The 22,787-nt window shown below is 41.2% G+C and overlaps 1 protein-coding gene across 4 annotated transcripts in view; it reads right to left on the bottom strand.

Annotated features, from left to right (window-relative positions):
- Positions 1–972: 972 nt before the first annotated feature.
- LOC119658003 (neuroglian) overlaps positions 973–22,787 on the bottom strand; it is an 89,096-nt gene continuing 67,281 nt past the window's right edge. Inside the window, exons 4-10 of one of the 4 annotated variants that reach the window (XR_005250192.1) lie at positions 15,192–17,425; positions 14,511–15,087; positions 14,282–14,446; positions 13,826–14,203; positions 13,653–13,759; positions 13,076–13,272; positions 2,074–2,203 (exon numbers count right to left, since the gene is read on the bottom strand). Coding sequence is in view for 2 of the 4 variants with exons in the window: in XM_038065223.1 (XP_037921151.1) it covers positions 2,058–2,203; positions 13,653–13,759; positions 13,826–14,203; positions 14,282–14,446; positions 14,511–15,087; positions 15,192–17,425 (3,607 nt within the window). In the remaining 2 variants the exon portion in view is untranslated. Of the gene's footprint in view, positions 2,204–13,075; positions 13,273–13,652; positions 13,760–13,825; positions 14,204–14,281; positions 14,447–14,510; positions 15,088–15,191; positions 17,426–22,787 lie in introns of all 4 variants that reach the window. The other 3 variants (XR_005250193.1, XM_038065223.1, XM_038065224.1) reach the window with 3 other exon arrangements.

Genomic DNA, 22,787 nt, shown 5'->3' with positions numbered 1-22,787 from the left:
ACTCCCTTTACCTTTCCTGGTAAATTAACTTCGAATTAGTACAATGACATTTAAATTTGATTTATTCACAAGTTAGAGCGATCCTTATATTTCCTTTTATGTAAAAATAACCATTTTATTCGCTAGCTTTTCATCATCGTACATATCATTTTTCCCTTAACCACTATAGGCCCCTTTTTGTGTAATTGATTTCTCTTTTCTTCGTTTTTCAAAGATGAGCATATTTTCTTCTACTGGTAGATACAGATATAAGGTAAAAATGAAATAATCTGGAGTAGATATAAAAGCTAAGTATAATAGTTTTCAATCGAAGCTATCTAAATAATTGTATAGAGATTAAAATGTAGTTTTAGTTTCTTGAATCCCTGTATAACCACTGACAAAACTCTTGTTGGTATACGCAATGAACTGGTCTACACCTTGAATAGCGAATGACTGTGATTTGAAATCGACTACATGTAAAAAAAATCGTTTTATGGTTGTCTATAAGTTGCTCGTTCGTATGATTTTTTATTTCAGAGTTATGTAGTATTTAATGGAAGAAAATGGGATTTTAAAGTGAAAATGAAAAACTCCGAAACGCGTGGAAAACGAATCCGAACATTTATAAGAGCATCCAGATTTATATAATGAAGCAGTAGGTTACCAAATCAACGCAACTTAAACTCTTGCAGTTCAAACTTTACAGAGAATAGCCCTCGCTAGTTAGCCCAGCAAGTCACATAGCTCAAAAGCTTATGAAGTACAAATATTCTGGTATGAATTTTGGATAAATTATTCATGACCCAAACTGCTCTGCAGCCACTTCATTTTTTTAGAAAAAGGAACATAGGTACATAGCATAACACAAACAGTAAAAAAACAAAAGCTAAAAAAAGAAACCTGCCGTTCTTACGTGCTATTACCAGTATCCAAAGTATGTTACTATCTATGAAATAAATATGGGAAAAAAATAAATGAAAACAAATGAAGTTTATAAACAAAATTTGTTTAATTATCTCATTTTATAACATTTCATTGTCGATTTAATCTTCGATTATTGAATACATTGTTCCATCAATGTTTTTCTCTTAGAAAGTAGCTCTCATTTCCTATACACTGTTCTCTCTGTATTTACTTAAAAAGAACTTAATATTTTACATCTAGACTTTAAAAAAATATTTTAGAAAAAAATTATATTAAAAGCTTTAAAAATATGTATATAAATTATACTTAGTAGTAAAATTTAGTTGTTTTTCTCTAAAATTCATCATTATCGGTTTGCCAAATTATTTTAATAGTTTTTTTTTTATTTTTCAGTACGAAATTTCCGAATTTTGGACATGCATAATTCGTTCAGAAGGAAAATTTTGTATTTTCGGAATTTCTAACTCAACTAAAGGCAACAATCGGAGTTATAGTGAACATAAAGTTTGACGCAGCTGTTTAAATACATTATTGAAAGAAATTTACAACACAATTTGTTATTCTCGTTCGCTAATTCTATTGGATATGATTAAGGTCAATAGGGTCGTGCTAGAATTTTGTAAGCGAAGCTACAAAACCAAAAAGGAATTAGTACTAAAAATGAAAATCTTTTCCGGGAAAAGTATTTTCTTTTCGTGAAATGCAAGTTTTTTTATCCGAAAGCCCTTTCAATATATTTTAATTATTGCGCTGTAGAATGCACATGTCAGTGTAACCGTTTCGATTAAACGAAATGTTCTTCTCATATATTCAATCGTTTCGATAATCGTTTTATGTAAGTTGTTCAGAAAAGAGCAAGAGGCTATTAAATTTCATACCAAATGCTTGTCATGGTTTCTACAGAAATTTAATGAGTAAAATCCAGATGTTTGAGTGTACAAAGATTAAAGATTTCAAATCATAATTTATACATAGAATTTCAAGTTTTAAGGTTTTTTATTGATCTATTTCTCATAGAAATTCAATCTGCTAGTGGGAAACTAATTCAGTTACGTCATAGAAAAGTAGTATAAAATAAATAAAAAATAGATTCTCTTGTAAATAGAATTATGTGTATAGAATAAAAAATATGAATTCATTAACGAAGAAGCTTAGACATAAGTAGCTACGGCGTTAGTGCCTTGAGATGAAGTTTGTGGTATTGGTTGGTTATGTGCAACTGGTTGTGGACTTACTGGCGGTTGTAGTTTACCAGGCACATATTGGCCTATGAACGAACCATCTTCGGTGAATTGTCCTGCGAAATGGAAAAATTTAAATAATGTTAGTTCAATCATGAAACATTTATGTGGAGACATGCTGTTAAAAAGTGAAGTTACTTTTCATCTAATCAGAAAAATTAGATAATATAGATAATAATATCAAAGGCTGAAAAATCTGTTGTTGATTTGATCGTAATGATCTTTCAAGTTCTGAACTAGATCATTCGTTACATTTAATGGGGAAAAGGATCAAATTCTTTCAATATATCATATATAATTTCTTCTATTTTGGAAATCATGTCATCAGAGGGTATGCCTTGGTACAATATGAACCTAACCGAAACAAATTGATAACATACAATAGTGCGATTAAGGAATGAAAGATTGAACACTTGGGGACCTTCTGTTTGAACGTCTACCAAATTACAAAATCGTTCAAGTTATAAAAGTTACTAGTCAGGAATATGGTAGTGCTATATCCCCTCCGAAAATGAATAGAACAAAGTGCATTCATTCTTAATTCTCCTTCTCGAGGTTCTTTCTTACACTCGAAGGCAATACCACACTACTAGTACCTTAGTATCAGCTGTAGACGCAGACAAATTTGATCAAAGTTTGGTAGCTAGAACTGTAGTATAATTTTAGGATACGGTTGTACTAAGCGCATCGAAGTAAATTGTCTTTCTTTCGAGGTCGAATACACTTTCCCTTTTCATCCTAAATCTTCAAGACCAATTGAGATGCAGCAAAACAAGACAATTGCTGTGTATATACTTTTGGAATTCGCATAGAAAAATCAGAACTTCCTGGATGTACCTTCTAGATGTGTTAAGGACTAGATGAGGTCAAGTTAGCAGTTTGACGGGAGCCATAGCCAAGTACCCAAACCTTTTATTAGGCCCATTGTTCTGTCATCTATCACTATTCAATGGGTTTCCGCATGCTGTGAATCTAAGAACATGTGACACAGACATAAAATGCGTAGATTGTTAAAGAAAACATTCCGAAGCATCTTGGTTTGAGGAAGCCGGGCATGTTATCCAGGGTCGTCTAATCTTCCTCCTCACATTGCCCTAAGACCACCACAGTTTTCTTTCACAAAAAGTTTCGCAGGTGGCAGGAATTACAATTTCTCAATTCGGCCGCGTGAACCCTTGCAACATCACCTTTCAGAGTTGACTTGACAGTGGATGCTCTGGTCCACCATTGTGAAACCAGTCTGTTAGTCTTTTCATTACCAGTGATGTTCGAGTTGCCTATATTAAGGATGTTTCGTTTAGTTGGGCAAGCTTCAGCAGCAACTGGGGCAACTTCAAATCAACTTTCTTGATACGGTGTTGCTATTTAATTATGATAACACTGCCCGACTGTCGGACTAAATTCGAATGATACATCAAATAACCTTTTGCTGACAATAAAATGGCATATGTATTACTGTGTCCGGGTAAACCGGACCACAATTTTGTTCTAAGTTGGCAGCATTCTGACAAAGATCTGTTACAATTTCTTTGGCATGAAATTCATTACGCTAAAAATGCAATCGACGATTTTTGCAATATCTAATTATATAGAGCAAAGCAGTTGCATTAAATTGAAATTGAATGATGCAGAAACGTCCAGGATGATACAGAAAGCCTTCGGTAACCATTCTTTGTCGGAAAGGAATGTTTACAAGTGCTAAAGATGTTAATGTTAAAGGCGAATAGCGTTCCGGGCGACCTTTAACATCTACCGATGAACAACGCGTCAAGAAAATCGAAGAATTTGTGCTTGTCAAACGTCAAATGACTATTAGAGACCTTACTAATACTGTTAGTATTTTGAAAGGAACTGTCAATATTTGAAAGATATTTTGAACTTGAAATTTGCTGCTAATGCCACAACAACCCAATTCCTTCGAAAAGGAATACCCGTCTTTCGTGACTTTCATCATCATCAACGGCGCAACAATTTGTATCTGGTGACTTTCTTCTTCTTTTTCTTCAGCCTTTGTCCCGTTCAAAAGCGGGGTCGGCTCGTCGTGATCGGTTTTGCCATTTGGCTCTATCGAATGCCTGATCTAGGTGAAATCTCGAGGCTTTCAAATCCCCCATCCAGCGTATCAAGCCACCGTTGCTTAGGTCTGCCTTTTGGTCGTTTACCATCGACTTCGATGTTCAGACCAATCTTTGCAAGTGAATTCTCGGTTGCACGAATTGCGTGACCATACCATCGAAGACGCCTCTCTCGTAACTTTTCCACGATCGGTGCAACCCCATAACGATCGCGGATATCCTCATTTCCCAACTAGTATTCCGATTTAGCACCGTGTGACTTCTGGCTATCGCGGAAAACTAAAAAATCACTGCGAGGAAAACGTTTTGAGACGATAGAAGAGCTAGAATGTGAATCGCTACACATTCTCAAAGCCACTCCGGTAGGCGATTTAAATTCTTGTTTTGAGGATTGAAAGTAAATAAAAACTGGTCTTACTTTTGGAAACATATATATCTCCGCTATAAATATATTTGTTTTTTTTCGAAAGACCGTGATAGTTCTATAATCGATTTTGCCGAGAACACCCTTGAGTCCAAATAAATGGGAGGTAGATTTAGGATAGCTTCTAGCGCTGCCGCTGGCGTAGTTCTGTTCAACTAGGTATTACTTAAGCAACGGAGTCTTTGGACCTGTACTAACAACTTGCTACAGTTAGCACAGTTACATCAAAATGGGCTTTGTTATAGATATGTACATCCAGTGAACCTGTTGTTGTTGAAGTTCCCAAGTCTTGCCTATCGCAGTGCTACAGCACCAGAGCTTTTTCCAGGATTTCTGATATTGCTCCTAGATAAGAAGCTTCGACGTAAGCTTGATGACGAGATGCGCTCCTAAATACTTGACCGTTTATACTAGCTGGATCTAATCTAATGTTGCTAGTGAGTCCAGCATCAACTGTGGAAAACGTTGAAAATTACTTTTGAACAGTCATATACTGTATGCATTAACTTGCCGATAATTTTTACGACTAGACCGTTCGCAAATTCTTGCGTAAAAACCCTTGGTACTCCAGGAGCCATAGCAAGGTGCTCATTCGCAGGAGCCATAGCAAAGGAGACAAAACCTTCCTTGTGGGCAGCATATTGCCTCGATAAACTTCCGTCCCACAATTATGCAAATCTTTCTCGACTCCAGCATATGAAGAATCCAACTGATTAATAGGGGATGGATTCCAAAATATCCGGTTTCACTACAAATCACCAGGAATGAGCCACAACTGAAGGCATCTTCAATGTCCATGAACGCGTCCAAGGCATATTTCTTCTCGCATATCGCCATATCAATTTATGCTGTAAGCTCATGAAGCTATTTCCATGGACTTGGTTTCCTAGTAGGCATGCTACGAATGTATATGTACCTTATGAGTCGATCTGCTTTTCTTTCCAGTCATTTTAGAAAAAAGGAAGTTAGAGTGATCAGTCGAAAATACGAAGATTTCTCTGGTTTGGAAGTAAATATAACCTTCACTTCATGGTAGGTACCATAAATATAAACGTGTACTAAACATGCGTGGTATATATTTCAAATAGTGGATACAAGGCATTTTAAGTAATCCAATTACTTTTTATTTTAATAATTTCTTTACCGTTAAGTAATTAACACCACTTCTCATTTCAACAATCCTTATAAATATTTAAGATATTTTTAAATTAACAATTCATATGTTATTTTATTTAATGTACACTTAACATTACTTTTTAATTCAACGAACTCAAAAAGACTTCTCTGTTCAATTCCCAACTTGATATCTACCATTTTAGTGACAGGTCTCAAAAAACAAAATTACTCATCGCACACTTTTCTGAGATCTTCCACTCCATTGGCGTGCTACGCAAAGTGGATAGATCCGCACCATCTATTCGCTCGCACTCGCAACATTCGAAATAAATTTCGAATGCTGCGAATCCTGCCGCGCCACATCACTCCGCCCCCAGATGAAACCTAGGGGTTTCAGCGACTGATCCCCGAACTTCGTTCGCCGTTAATCCACAAAGCGGACACGACGTTGCTTCGGGGCGCACGCGGGTTTCAGCCTGGACAAAGAGACCGCCTTCTTGTGACCACCGATCTCGAGCTGGAAGAAATGTTCTCCCCGCTCGAGAACGCGGTACGGGCCCTCATATGGAGGCTGCAGCGGCTTCCGGACGGCATCCGTCCTGATCAGCACGTGCGTGCAAGTGTCCAGCTCCTTGGGCGAACAGGCAGGTATGGACGAGTGTCGAGTGGGTGGTGGCGCTTTGATGCGTCGGAGATTGTCTCTCAGCAGACGCACCAACCCCGACTCCGTGAGACCCGATCTCTTGTCGAAGACCGGATCGCTTGGGAGTCTCGGGTTCTCCCCGTAAACCAGCTCCGCGGGGCTGGCAGCAAACTCCTCTCGGCGGGTTGTTCGAAGGCCGAGTAGGACGAGAGGCAAGACTTGCGTCCAGGACGGGTCGTCGCGTGCCATAATGGCGGCTTTCAGCGTCCGGTGCCAACGTTCCAACATCCCATTGGATTGTGGGTGGTATGCCGTAGTCCGCTGGCGTTTAAAACCAAGGAGTTTGCCTAACTCGGAGAAAAGGGTGGACTCAAATTGCATTCCCTGGTCAGTGATGACCACTGCAGGGACGCCAAAGCGAGGTATCCACTCTCGACAGAGGGCTTCAGCACATGATTGCGCCGTGATGTCTTTCAGAGGTATTGCCTCAGGCCACCGCGTGAACCTGTCGATGATTGTGAGGCAATACTTATAACCGTGCGAGTCTCGCAAAGGCCCTATTATGTCGAGGTGTATGGTGTGGAAACGCTTGGTAGTGCGGGGGAATGAGCCCACTTCTTTCCTAACATGCCTGGAGACCTTACATTTTTGGCATGCGATGCACTCTCTGGCCCAGGAATTAATATCCTTGTTCATGGAGGGCCAGAAGTATTTTCCGGTGACTAACCGGTTTGTTGTCCTGATGCCGGGGTGCGCCAAGTCGTGAACTGCGTGGAACACTTCCTTGCGAAATGTGGCCGGAATGTATGGCCGAGGTCCCTTTTCCGAGTCTTCGCAGCAGAGCGAGAGGCTTGAGCCGAAGATGGGCAACTCCCGAAATTTGTATTTGGGGTTGGACTTGAGGCTCTGAAGTGCTGCGTCATCCACTTGCGCCTTGGCAATAGCCGAGAAATCGAGTGAGGCGGGGATGTTAACTTCGGAGACACGAGACAAAGCGTCAGCAACAATGTTGTCCTTCCCGGACACGTGCTGGATGTCCGACGTAAACTGGCTTATGAAGCTCAGGTGTCGAAGCTGACGAGGGGACGCTTTGTCGGGCTTCTGTTTCAAAGCGAACGTGAGAGGCTTATGGTCCGTGAACACTGTGAACGGCCTGCCTTCTAGGGAGAAACGGAAGTATTTGATGGACAGGTATGCGGCGAGCAGTTCGCGATCGTAGGTGCTGTAGTTCCGTTGAGCGGGATTCAACTGCTTCGAGAAGAAGCTCAACGGCTGCCAAACTTGGTCCACCTTTTGGTGAAGGGCAGCACCTACTGCGTTGTCAGAGGCATCAACAAAAACGGCTAGGGGTGCATCTTGCAGAGGGAATGCCAAGAGCGTAGCGTCAGCCAGTTGTTGACGAGATTTGTCAAACGCGCAGATAGCCTCTTCAGACCACACGATCTCTCGTGTGTCCTTAGTTTTGGGGCCAGACAAGTACGCGTTCAAAATGGACTGGAGATGGGCGGCCTTGGGCAGGAAACGACGGTAGAAGTTCAGCATGCCCAAGAATCTCCTCAACTCCCTCACTGTCTTTGGACGCGGGAAGCTTGTTATCGCTTGCACCTTGTCTGGGTCGGGCTGTATTCCTTCAGGGGAAATGAAATGGCCGAGGAATCTCACCTGTTGTTGAAGGAATTTGCATTTCTCAACGTTTAGGACTAAACCGGCCTCAAGGAGACGTTGAAAAATGCACTCGAGATGGGCTAAGTGCTCAGACTCAGTGGTAGAAGCGACCAAAACATCATCCAAATATACGAAACAGAATTCGAGGTTTCGCAGGACTGAGTGAATGAACCTTTGAAAGGTTTGCGCCGCATTGCACAATCCGAAAGTCATTCGGGTGAACTCGAAGAGTCCAAAGGGTGTGCATATTGCCGTCTTTGGAATGTCTTCAGGAGCTACTGGAATTTGGTGATAAGCCTTGGTTAAGTCCAAGGTCGAAAAGATGCGGCAATTCGCGAGGTGATGCGCAAAGTCATGGATGAGTGGAATTGGATATCGGTCAGGAACAGTCTGTGCATTTAGTCTTCTGTAATCCCCACATGGGCGCCATTCGCCGTTTGGCTTAGGGACCATATGCAGTGGGGAAGACCAACAGCTGTTTGAGGGCCTGCAGATACCCTGTTGAACGAGTTGTTCAAACTCTTTCCGTGCAATTGCCAGTTTCTGAGATGGTAGAGGACGCACCTTCGAGAAGATCGGGGAACCAGTAGTGATAATGTGGTGCTGCACATTGTGCTTCACTGGTTTGGAGAGACTACAGTTGGTAGTAATCTGGCTGAACTTTTGGAGAAGTGCCCGAACACGAGAGTCGGTAATGTCTTCTAAAAGAACGGAAAGATTATTGCCTGGGTGAGATACCATATGTCCCGACGTATTAAGGTTGGTCGTGGAATCTATAAGAGACTTGTTTTGCAAGTCCACCAGCAATCCATAGTGACACAGGAAGTCTGCGCCTAGTATGGGGAAGCTGACATCCGCCAGGATGAAACGCCACGAAAACGTCCTACGCAAGCCAAGACTCACGTCCACTTGCCTATACCCGTACGTGTTTATGCGGGAGGAATTTGCTGCCGCAAGTTTGAGCGGTTGAGGGAAAAGTTGATGATGCTGGGGTACGGGAAGGACCGAAACCTCCGCACCCGTGTCGACGAGGTAGTTGCGCCTGCTGAGAGGGTCGAAAATAGTTAGGCGACGTGGCGCTGCGTTCTGGGTGGCCGCCGCCAAGACCCCCCGCGGACCTAGTTTTTTGCGGTAGGAGAGAATCTACACGGTAGCGTACATCTTGTCGCTTTATCCCCGAATCTGCGGTGGTACCAGCAAATCCCTGGGTCCGTGGACTGTCTTGACGACCTGCTACCTGATCGCCCTTTTCGGATGGCAGACCGCGAGCGTGCTCGCGATCTGGCGCCCGAACGCTGAGCGTCCAACGTCGCCCGCATCTCGGCCATACTGGCTGTTAATGCAGCAATCTCGCGCCTCAATTCACCCACCTCATCCGACGGTGGTTGAACGGCCGCCAAGGTTGGGCGTACGTACACCTCCTGAACCTGGTCGGCCGTCGCTGCCAGTTCCTCCAAGGAACCGGAGACGCAAGCGAGGATCGCCTGGGTGCCCTCCGGGAGCCGACGCAGCCAGAGCGACTTGATCAGGTCTTCGCCGATCTTACTCCCACCCAATTGCCTCATTTCACGAAGCAATTGGCTGGGAGTTCGATCACCTAAGGTTAAACCTGCCAGCAAGTGGTCTAATTTTGCCGACTCGCTTGCCGACAGGCGCCTGATCAACTCGCTCTTGAGCTGCACATACGATGTCGACTTCACCACGTCGGACACCAGAAGTATGGACTCTTCGTCCAGGCCGACCACCGCGTAGTTGAAGCGGGTCGCGTCCGATGTGATGCCGGACATTTGGAATTGTGCTTCCAAATGCACGAACCACAGTTCGGGGTTCCGCCGCCAAAACGGAGGAACGCGTACGGCGAGGGCGGTCACTTGCGGGTTCGATGGGCCCGCCGCGTCCCTATTGTCAAAAGACATCTTGTTTCACGAAAAGTACGAGATTGAAATGCAAACGCGGTGAGTTTATTCTGAAACGCGGTGAACTTTACACCGACACGGCAGGCCGCACCCACAAATGCACGCACGAAACGAGAAAAAAACGAAGCGGACGCTATCCAGCGCAGACCAAAAACACCACCAATGAGAATGGAGGACTCGCGATGTTAAACACTTGCACGCCGTCTCTTGCAGCGATTTCAATTTTTTTATTATTATTTATACAAAAAGTTGGGACAAACTCATTACGCTTAAAGAAGAGTGAAAAATACATGCGTGCCACGCGAGCATTTTAAAGTAAAACTAAAGAGAATTTCCTCAGGTCGTTAAGTTGCAGCGGTTACATTTGGTATGTATTTCGTCGTGGGGTCTTCTTATTCCGATAGCCGAGTAATCTGATGGTGATGGTCCGACGTGTGTCGCGTAGTACACTGTGTAGAGAAGGTTTGTTGATGGGGATGATGATGTGCTTGAGTTTTTCAATTATATGACACCTCGTGCACAGCATTGAGGAATTGAGACTTCTGCATTTGGAGCATATCGATCTTCTCGATTTGTTCTTGGACGTAATCCACTTTCCGTTTGAAGTAGTCTTTGGAGTCTTGTAGAATTTGTAGGCCACGAAGGAGATGGCTAGCAGGCCAATGGTAAGGACGATTCCTCCGATGAACGAGGGTCCATCGAAATGGCGGCAATTCGGAGGAGGCTTGACCGTGGTTGTTGTGCTGGGACTAGGAGGCGTCGTTGGGGTTCTTGGAATTGGCGTTGTTGAAGTTGAGGTGGTCGAAGTGCTAGATGAACTTGAGGTAGCTGAACTGGTGGTTGTGTTTTTGGGAAGTTCCGGGGTCACCAATTAAGTAATCCAATTACTTTTTATTTTAATAATTTCTTTACCGTTAAGTAATTAACACCACTTCTCATTTCAACAATCCTTATAAATATTTAAGATATTTTTAAATTAACAATTCATATGTTATTTTATTTAATGTACACTTAACATTACTTTTTAATTCAACGAACTCAAAAAGACTTCTCTGTTCAATTCCCAACTTGATATCTACCATTTTAGTGACAGGTCTCAAAAAACAAAATTACTCATCGCACACTTTTCTGAGATCTTCCACTCCATTGGCGTGCTACGCAAAGTGGATAGATCCGCACCATCTATTCGCTCGCACTCGCAACATTCGAAATAAATTTCGAATGCTGCGAATCCTGCCGCGCCACACATTCATCTGTTACTACCACTACTATTTTGCTCGCTAAAATGACATTATATTGCACACCCAACTCGAGCCTCTACGACTGTTGACCCTAAGTTGTGATAAGTGCCGCCTGGAAAGTGCATTCCAGGTAGGTGGTTTTCCGTTTCCTACACTTTCCTTCAAAGCTTTCTAGGTTCATCCGCGGTGCTTCACTCTTCTTTGGCTACTTTGGCAGCTTACTTCGAAAGCTTCTCTCATACTAGTTTGAATTTGATGCGCCTCCCAGAGATTGTGACTCGAGTATTGATCAATGTTCAGAAATCGGGCGATTGGAGATGGACCCATGCCTATCAGGAAATCAATGTTCTTGTGATTTGAGAACATGATATCGTTCGATATCCGCTATACTCTCCGATATGCCATGCCAGGATTTTCCCCCAAGATGCTGATGATCACGTCTGATTGAATTAAAAAAAAGTGATTCTATTATCCAAATTGAGGGTCTGTAGTTCGATCTCAATTAGATATTGTGTGATAATAGTCTGAATTTCCTTGTGGTGATGTTAGAACTTCCTCATTAGATATAGTGAGTGCCAACATTCTAACTTGCTATTATCTCTTTGCCTATCTTCGTGGTATACTGGATAGCTCTCATGAATGCTCCGTCGGGAACTTCGTCCTTGTCGTAGGGGAAATAAGCAGAGCACCGAAGAATCTCCTTATTTCGCTGCTATTTTTTAATTTGACCATTGTGATGTCGCCATGAAATAAATCGTTAATCAAGATAGCCCAGAGGTCTTTTGAAATCATCATGCAAAAGCATGGTTGGCATACAATACAGCATGTCAGAAGTTTAAGCCCCAAATGTGGGGCTGCTGCAAATTGTTGACTATATTAGTGGAGATACAAATGGAGACCAATACTGCCACGAATACAATCCAAGGTACCGTATATAACTACTAACGTGGAGTGTCACAGCAGACGAATTTCTAGAAGAGCTATCAAATATGGAAATGAAGAACCAGCGCAGCGATGACGAAAATAGTAATAAAGAAAGGTAAATACTAGGATACATTATGTGGTAGAATCCAATTAATAGTTATTGATAACTAATGCAGGAAAGACTTTCCGGGTGGGATCATCCTCATCCATACGGATTAAGTGACCCACCCACCGTGACCTATTGAGCCGGATTTTATCCACAATCGGACGGTCAGACTGAATTTGCATAAATAATTCGTAAAGACAATTCGTTTAGACCAAGAAAAATTTGTTATACAAAACTCCCAATTAGCTGATATGTAATAGATGTATTCATTTAATTCAATTCAGCAACTTAAAGTTCTTTTCCTTTCCAAATGCATTTTTAAATGTACCAATGGAGAATGCATTCATCGAGATATTTTGGAATTCCAGCTTCAAAATGGTTCAAAAATATTTTGGAATTATTTTGTTAAAGAATAATTCGTCACAAAAAAGAGAAAATACCGTTTTGAGGAGTGTTAATTTCATCAGGTAAAGAAAAACAAAACTACAAATATTATATAGAGAGAAAGCAGTTGGATGAAGCGCGATTATAATATTTAAGTTAGTAATATTTCTAATGCTATGTTCATTTATGGTAATGTGTGCAATGTCCGTTAAATATGACAATTCTGCAAAAAAGTAATGCGAAATGATTTGCTTGCCGGAAAAAACTTAGTTATTGCCACAGGCAGGTGCACGTAAGCAATTTATGAACAAATGTTAGAGACGAATTTAGTGAAAAATGAATATTCCTGTTTGCTATGTGCATCCAAATCTTTCTCTCTATGTGCTGAATATACTAATCTATAACTAAATCACACAAATTAAATTTTACACTACCTCGAAATAAAAATAAAGAAACTGAAAGCTGCGCTCTCGTTCAAAAATAAACTTCCATCTAAGTGTATGTGCGTAGTAAATATTGTTGAAAATATCGGTTTTTTATGTGAAAAAATTGCGTATAAAAACTTAAATTAGGAATCAAAGTCCTTTTCGTCCATATTGTCCAATAAATGAACCGTCTTCGTTCATGCCTTCTATAATTCAAATTAAGAAAAAAATGAAAAGAATACATAAACACAATGGATCAGATAACACGAATAAAACTAGTTGGAGCAGTGAGTGCACTTACGATACGGTTTACTGTAAGCTAATATATCAGAAGCAAGCTCAAAGGCATGTTAAGTTTATGAATGTATCTAATAAGTAGCCACATACCTCTAAATTGCAACATATTAAACTGCACAAGTGAGGTTTGACTCTGTCATTTTTGCGGTTTGTGCAAATGCAAAGCAAAAAGGTTAATTCCACCATATCATAAGTGCACTGCAGCACTCGATAAACGAATAAGATTTACGCTACTTAATGACTTTACAGAAATGCATGGAACCCAAGAATCAGCCATCGGCGAACCTACCTGTATCTCCTTCACCATATTCTGCCATTGAATCTGTATCGCTCTCAGGTCCGGGTTTGATTGGATTTGATGCAACCGACTGTCGACCAACACTTTTGTTATCAAGCCTGAAAATGGAGGCAACTGTTCAAAAAGCAAAACCACTTTATTTGCGGCCAACTGGAGGCACTTACGGTTGCGAATATTCATGGAAGCCACCTTCATCTGGATAATCACGTCGTCCATTTGCTAATTCTCTATCGTGAACATCATACTTTCCACCACGATTCCGCTTAATAATACAGATTATTATTAATAGAAGCAACAGGAATGCAATGGCCAGCATCATTCCAATGAACCATCCAGCAGTTGCAACGTTCTCATTTCGGATTTTTATTGGTCCTTCGACACCATTTGTGTCAATTTCTTGTGTGGAACTTTCCGTTGTGTAGTCTCCATCGGCCGATACTACTCGGAATTCATAAACGGAGTCGGGGTCCAATCCCTTAATGATCTGGAAATCTTCATTTTTCTCAGGCTTAGATTCTAGCCAGTTGGTTTCATCCTTCATTCTAAAATGGAGAAAATTTAAAATATTCCAATCCAACCTTTTCTTACGATTCATCATTCTAAGGCATGTTATCACTTACCGGTACTTAGTAAAGAAGTGAGATCCTGGCTTGCCTTCGAGATTTGGATGCCAGTTTACTTTAATAGCTGCATATCCATTGTCCGAAGGTATTTGCTCCCAGGTGAATGTGGGTGTATCAGGAGGTACAGCAAGGCTTGATAAAGTCTTTTGTTCGATAAAGTATCTGAAATAAACGTTGAAATCGTATAAAATACATAGCTCTAAACTGACCGTGTTGTATCACTTACTCCCGGCCCTCTCCCATCTTGGTTGTGGCAGTGATGTGAACTCGGTATTTAGTATCTGGTTTTAATCCAGCAAGTTTGGCTCGCGTCACCCTTGGATCAGCAATATGAGGTTCTCTTTCGATTTTCGGTTCGAGATAGGTTCCCTTCACTTCTTGATGATAAATTTTGTATCCTGTTAGTTTTCCATTTGGCTGCAAGGGTTTCTTCCAAGTCAGGAGGAAGGCTGAAGACCCCAACGGATATGCTTCGAACGATTGAACAGCTGATGGAACACCTTCTGGTGTATCGAAATCAATTGTGGCACTTGGCGGTCCACTAAAGCGACTGTTGTAGGCAAGTATGCGGGCATAATTTTTAGAGTTAGGTTTGAATGTTGTCACCAAAGCTTGGGTTGAATCGGGGCGAACATGAACTTCGTGGAAATGATCTTCGCCTTCTTCTTCAGTCCATGTTTCAATTTTGTAACCCTTAAAGTGGCCACGCAAGCTCGTATTCGAAACTGGATTCCAACTTAAAACAGCCGAAGTACTACTTGTAACTTGTATCATAGAGAAGTTAGTTGGGGCGTCCGTTGGCACTGAAATGCGTCATTGATTAGTTTTTTGAATTTATTTTTAGTTGATGTTTAGCAAGAGAACGATCTATTAACGATTATAATTTTTCCAATAATATTTCACTTACCATCTTCTCCAGAATAACCGAAAACTTCCTTGGGTGGCACATTTGATTCTCCCATTTCATTAATAGCCAGGACCTTTATTACATATCGCGAAAATGTCGGTTGATCCGGAATAAGTAAACTCGATTGTTTCCAGTCATAAATGTCTTGATTTTCCCAATTTGCTCCAGGAATATCGCGTTTCCATGAAACACGGTATTCAAAGTTCGGGGCATTATGTTCAATTTCTGGCATTGGAGTCCATGAGATTACTAAATTGTTTGGTTCTGTGCCTTTTCCTTCTACGTTATCTGGATTTTTGTATGGAACATCAGGAGCTGTAGTACATACAGAGCCATGTTTCGATGGTGGAGAGGGTCCAATTTTATTGTATGCAATAACACGGAATGTATAATTGGCCCAAGGACCCATGGGTATTTGAAACGTAGAATCCGTTGCGGGTACCTTCTCAAAAGCATTTTCCCAGGTATCGGGTGTGAAAGAGGTATTGTATTGGAGAGTATAATGGAGAATTGGAGATCTGTTGTCACCTTTAGGTTCCCAAGTAATCACAGCATAGTCAGTATTGCACTCAACAGATTTCAAGGCTGGCGCATTCGGAACATCTTGGACTATAAGATGAGCTTGCATTTGCGTTTCGTCAAGCTCTGTTTTAGCCACGCATGTGTAGTCACCTGAATCAAGTTCCATAGTTTTAGTGATAGTCAAAGAGTTGTCATTAGTTTGAACGAAACGGGCTTCCTTATCAAATTCGATTGGTTGGCCGTCTTTCCACCATTCAATTTTCAATTCCAAAGATGAATCAGCAACAGCGTTACAACGGAATGTAGCCGAATTTCCAGCCGTCACTTCGTAGTCCTGCGGTCCATCTGTAATCCTTGTATGCTCTTTCACTACCAGCGTACCATTCGCGTCAATTGTTCCGAACTTGTTGAAAGCATAGCAAGTATACTCGCCTGCGTCCGCATATCCTACATTTATGATCTGCAAGTCACCCGATTCAAGAGTTTTATATCGGCCGCCAGTTAATTCTAGCCCATTACGAATCCATTTAACTTCTGGTTTTGGAGCACCGAACACGCGGCATGTTAGTGTAACGTTTCGTCGATCGACAGTGGACTCTCTGCGTGGAGCTTCACGAATTTCTGGTGGTAGCGCCAACACGTTCAAATATACATCTTTGTAGACATATCCAAGAGAGTTGGTTGCGTTACAGCCATAATTGCCAGTATCTGTCTTCAATAGGTCTTTGATAACGATGCTGTTCGTGTGAACAGTTCTTCTTGGGTTGTGTGGCGCCTCTGAAATTGGCTTTCCATTGAAAATCCATTTAATTGTTGGCTCCGGAACACCAGATGCTTCACATCTAAATTCTATACTTTCGTCCTCAGCTGCATTCTGAATTTCTGGTTCGACTGTGAAGTAAGGTGTTGCCAAAATTTTCAGGTTTATCGAATAAGATTGAGCATTTCCAACACCGTTAGAGACATCACAAGTGTAGGCACCAGCATCTTCAAAGATAGCGTGTCGAATTACCAAACTTTTTCCGTAGTTTCCTTGTGTGATTCGATCGCTCCAAGGTATTGGCTGACCGTCTTTACTCCAGACCGTTTGTGGTAACGGGGTTCCTCCGTATATGCAATACATTTCCACTCGTTTTCCTCTAAGAGCGACTTCATTCTTTCTGGTAACATATTGTTTAACTGGTTGGTATTTGTTTTGAGCTGCACTGATGCCTGTTTGAACAACGTTTAGCAAGACACGATTGCCCAATTTATACTCATTTCGGAATACAGATGTTGCGGCACATGCGTAGTAAAAATCTTCTGATTGATCGTTTCTTGTAACATTCGAAAACCATAAATTGCCTTCTGGATCTAAAGTCATACGTGAGTTGTTTATACTTTTAATGCTACCGTCGATGCTTTGGATTAACCAGTGAACATTTGGTTTGGGCCAACCATCCGGCGGTTGACATTGCAATTGGAAGGGTTCTCCTTCATTTGCTTCCACTGTTCGCGTAGCTTCGTCTTTAAAGTTATTCAATTCGGCTTTCCTAACGAACACTGAATTTGAAGTGGCTATACCGAATTCGTTCTCAGCAAAGCACTGATATTGTCCCATGTCTTCATCTTTTGGGTATGAAATGAGCAGCGTACCTCGTCCAGGCTGCTGAGACATACGATTGTCATACGCTTGCCAATCGAAACGTTTGCCGTTTTTGATCCATCGATATCTGAAATAAAAAAAAGTAAAGTAGTATTTTTGCATCAAGATTGATCATAACAAAAACAGTAGTTCGGATATTTAAAATCAAATCCTTTTTTTCCAGATACAATACAAACTCTGAAATATAATTAAAAACGATAGGAAAAAGAAAAAAAAAAATGCTTTCGTTGTAATCAACGATGTCCATGGTCAAATGTGGAGATGGGCAACTAATGAGTGGGCCATTGATGTAAGGGAGGCGATTCGTCACCAAAGAGGCGAGTCGACTCAGAAGAGTCGACGACATCAAACCGCCTCAGAAGAGTCGACGACATCGAACCGCCTCAGGAAAGTCGACAGCATCGAACCACCTCAGAAGAGTCCACGGCATCGAACCGCCTTAATTGATGCGACTAATTTTTGTACTCCTACATGAGGATGGACGATTCCGCAACCGTCTGGTTGTGGGTAAAATCCTAATCACATAATGATCCAACCCGGAAAGTCTATAAGGGCAATATCTATAGTAAAAAAAGAAGATGTGACAGACCCTGCTTCAGATGGAATGATGGCGTAGATCAGGACGCAGGACAGCCTTTAGATACATCGGATTGGTGCATCTCGGCGCAAAACGAGGATGTCTGGAGTTCCTTACTAAGGCAGACCTAGACCGGATACCGGTTGTTGCGCCATTGATTATGATGACATTTTAGAAAGTCGAAAACGTAAAATTTTGAGCCGAGTCACCGTAGTAATATTTCCCACCACTAGTTAAATCTCAAAATAATATTCTACCAGGTCACAATGTTTTCTTTTACCCATGGGTACGTTCTAAATCCAGTAAACTTAGCGACATTTGACAGTTTAATTGTCATCGTCGTAATCAAGATTGCAAATAGTGTGGAAATTTAATTAGAAACGCTTGGTGGTGCGACTAATTTACCAAAATATTCAAGACATTTTTTTTAATTACATTAGTATGGTTATCATTAATCCATCTTACTTTAGTTTTAAAAGTAAAATGGGCAATAAGCGGAGTTGTACGCCCGAAATAAGAGAGATCATTGTCCAGAAAGTATTGTAAAGAGAATTCTTCAATGATTACACAGCAACAGAACTTAAGTGTTCTCTAAGAAAACAGATATCGAGAGTAAATCACGGCATAAAGAGCTGAAGGTTCATGCAGTTTTTGCGGCACAATCAATTTTTTCTGATATACATAGTTTGCATTCATAATAGCAAAGGTTTATTTGATTTATTATTCCTTAAACATCAATCGTATGTTTAAAAAGGTGTATCAATTAATACCGCCTTTTCTAGCAATGAAATTTTATTGCAATACGTTCAGTTGTTTGCCTTAAACAATTTATTATGTAAATTCAACTCATGTAGCACATGCTGTAGCGCACACAGTAAAGCAGCAACAATAACTTAGGAGGGAGCCCCGCCCGACATGAGCAATACTCAGAGAGTGATTCATTAAGAGTCACGTAACTAAACGTAAATTCACTTGTAAGAAGATGCACATTCTTAGATGGAGCCGGTAAATAGGTCACGGGGAAATGTTTGCATATTCTATGAATGAAAATAATTTGTGAAAATTGAATTGTCTTAACAAATCCATATTGATGGTATAATTAGCACATTAATTCAAGAATTCGTCAGATAAAAAGGGAATACCTATGTATGCAAATACAGCCTGGCATTGACGTTGAACGATTATGGACTTTCCAAGTTTATGATAGTTGCATGTTAATTATAGGATAAGTGGAGAATTAAAAGTTTATGAAAAAACCAGAAGCGTTCATATAATATGTATACATCGTATGTAATATCAGAAATACCTCCATTCGTTTTTATTGAAGAGGATATGCAGGTATGGTTATATATATTAGTATTAATGATCAGGCTCGTCGTGAACAATATACTCAATTAAGTTCTTCCGCCGGCTACACGTTCCATGGGAAAAGAGACAATATACTAGATGCACCTGACGAGCCCTTCCTCCGGGTTTTTTTGTTCCCTAGATGGTATTTTCCCCGGCGAGAGCACGGGGCAGCAAAGTCTACATGTTGAATCTTCATTATAGATCCCCATCGAATGTAGATGTTTCCGTAGAGGGCAGTGATCAGTTATTAGCCATGTGAGTTCCCTAATTTAAATTTTCTTCCGCTCCCATTGAGCCCTAAATGAGGCATGGCGCATCAACCACACCAATATGCCATTGTTGCCCTTTACTTTTATGACCCTAAAGCCCCTAACCTGGAACATAACATCGGATTTCCGTGCTAACAAAAACACAACAGGACTGCCCCTTTGCCTTTTACTAGCGCTTGTCCACTGTATTTTCGTTCTTAATTTACTCATAATCGCGTGGCAGTTTTCTGTTCACTTACAGATATGACTTTCACCTCAATACACAACAATCAATACGGAGTGGAACTAGTTCTCGTTTCTTAGATATGAATCCTGATTTCGATAGTGAATGTTTGTCAATGGATGTGTGCTTGACCTGTCACTGCAGGTTAATTACCTATACAGCATTAATTATTTTGATAATGCAACTGAAACGTAATATCATTGGGGACAAAATAAAAAGAAAACATAATCGAAAAAGAGGCACAATGTGGCTCGAAAGAGTGAGCAGCAGACTTCTGCTTCGTCTTCTTTAGTTTTTGTTCCATTCGGTAGCATAGTCAGTTTGTTTAGCTTGAATTTGTCATTTGCTCGATCATGGGCTCTGTTGTTTCGGTTGTCCATTGGGTTGTTTCCTAAGGATTTCGATCTTCAAGCCAATTTTAGAGTTGTCGCCAATGTAAATCACATGGCCATATCATCAAAGACCCTCTCGCAATTTCTTCACGATGGGTGCAATTGCAAAATGCGTTGCATGAGGAAATCATTCCACTTTTGGTTGGTCATCAGCCAGATCAGCTTTCTTGTGAAATGCTAGGAAGATTGATGAGTACTGACAGAGATACAGAGCGATTTTGATATACCTGCCACACTTAAAAAACAATTTAGCTCAGCGCACAAGTTCCTCCGGCGCTAGATACTGTGGCAGCGCGTACCAGATAAGTTTGTGCTCCACACGTTCAAACCCCTTCTCTACATCCAGGAATGCAATGTAAAGAGGACGATGCTTTTTATGGTGTTTCTCAAGGGGTAGCCACACAGCATGTATTGTCAGTAGTTCCGCAGTTCTTGACGAATTCGGTTTAGTTGACTGTTTAGTTGAATGATATCGCAAATTGGTTGTCAAGAAATTGAGTGACACTAACAGTCCTGGCGGCCAAAAAGAATATACGCCATCGAATTAGAGTTCGGAAAAGGAAATACGAGAAAAGATGGCACACTCCGAACTACGTGATACCTCTTTGTCGGGAAAGCGTAAACTTTGCAAGGACCGCGGTCTGCAGAAAGAAAATGTGGCTCATGTTCACGATTCTGGGCAGTGTCAGACCTTCGAAGAAAAGTTACAGAAAGCGAAAAGTCAAGTACCATAATCCACATATTGCAAGTAAACATGCATGGGAGTGCAACTGCTCACCACCTGATGGGGTAGATGGTGCAAGAAAGATGCTCACATTTCTCTCTATTTAGTTGGGTGAAACCATTGTCTTGTAGAAGCCGGCGATGAAATACCTCGACATTATTATAGACACCAAATAAGCTTCCTCGAGCAGATCCACAACACTGGAGACAAGACTACAGCTAGAATGTTTGCGATTTGCCGATTGATGTCCAATGTCCGGGGTCCCTTATCCAGCAAGCATCGCTTGCTGATGACAGTTCAGTCCATCCTTCTCTATGGTTCCGAAGTATGGGCTGACTCCCACAGTAAGGAGATGTACCGCAAGCGCCTAGCGTAAGTACAAAGACGAAGGACTCTGCGAGTTGTTTTCGCCTATCGTGCCGTCTCGGAGCCAGGAGTAATGATGATCGCGGAAGTTGTCCTGATCGCTCTCCGTGCTGCAAAGCAGAGGTATATATATCCCAGAAAAGGCGAGGAAAATAAGGAAGCTGTCGCTTGTGAAGAGACAGCCCGTACTTTCTGCACATAACACAGCAATCTTGGGAAGGAGAATCGAGGGGTAGACGGACCGTGCATCTCATGCGACCGTGGTTCAATCGAAAGCACGATGATTTTGACCATTAACTAACCCTAACTTACTAACATTAACTAGCCCATCTTACCTGCACACAATCGGGAAATCACGGGCAAGGGTGTGATGGAAGATGACTGACACCCCTTTTTCTTCTTCCAAAGATGGGAGCGCCATCGTTATCACCTTATGGGAGGGTGTCTTGCATCTCCGGGCACCATAATTGAGGCCACACTGCAGAGCCAGGACACTTGGAGCCGAATGACACGTTACAAACAAGACGTTCTAAAAGCGAAAAAGACGGAGATGGAAAGGAGAGATGTCAAGGTAGCTGAGACTCCTGAATCCACGGCGCTTTGCTCCTATATTGAATAGGCAGGCACAATGTGCATTTGGCAGAAGGCATTTTTCTAGGCGTTGGGTCAACTTGTCTATGGTGCGGGCGCCTCAAAAAAATGAATGTTGCAATCAACCAAAATGTTAATGATTTTCCTCTGTCTTCGAAACTCAGAGATTACAGAGGTGACACAATATTGAATGCGTGGACTTCCAAAGTAAAGGTCATTATTACTGTTCTCTCGCAGCTCTTGTAACCACGCTACTGAATTTCTTGTAAAGCGGAAATGTCGATGATCCCCTTTCGAAGTAGCTCAATTTTTTTTTAGTAAGGTTCTCAAAATTAGCTCGCGTCCATGCGTCAAGAACATTTGTTCAGTTTTCAACGGAGCCATTCCGACCGACGTGAATGCTCTAGTATTTTTCCGAAGCTTGTTAATTTATATAATCTTTTTTGTAACAAGATTCAATTGTTTTTTCTCGGCGGCCTAAACCTGTCATCAAGAAAGATCAGGTAGGATTCGATATATTGGAATAATTCCAAAAGGAGACATATAATTCACTTTGGGGGAGATCGTCCCTAACATATTGCTCGGGCTACGCGGGTGTAAATAATTATACACAGATATGTATGAGTATATATTATACTATGTTATATTTACAACAATAAAATCAGTACTTTATCTTTAATAGCGTTTTTCTCAAAACTACATTTTTCAAATTCAATAACATATCGCCCGATCGACTCAGTTTTTCAGCCTATTTGGTATATCCTTCTTTATATAATGACCCTCCATTTGTTTGAGTGGATGAAAAATTTAAAATTAAACCATGAAATTTTTAAGCAAAATTCTAATTTATTTTAACTCCGCCATTTATTTTTACAATTGTGAGTCATTGTATAGAGGGTACCTGGTTTAACGAACTTTTTTAGTTTTTTGATTTTAG

The sequence above is a fragment of the Hermetia illucens genome, chromosome 5, assembly GCF_905115235.1.
Source record: "Hermetia illucens chromosome 5, iHerIll2.2.curated.20191125, whole genome shotgun sequence".
Classification (NCBI taxonomy): Eukaryota; Metazoa; Arthropoda; class Insecta; order Diptera; family Stratiomyidae; genus Hermetia; species Hermetia illucens.
This window is presented reverse-complemented; position numbering and strand designations above follow the sequence as displayed.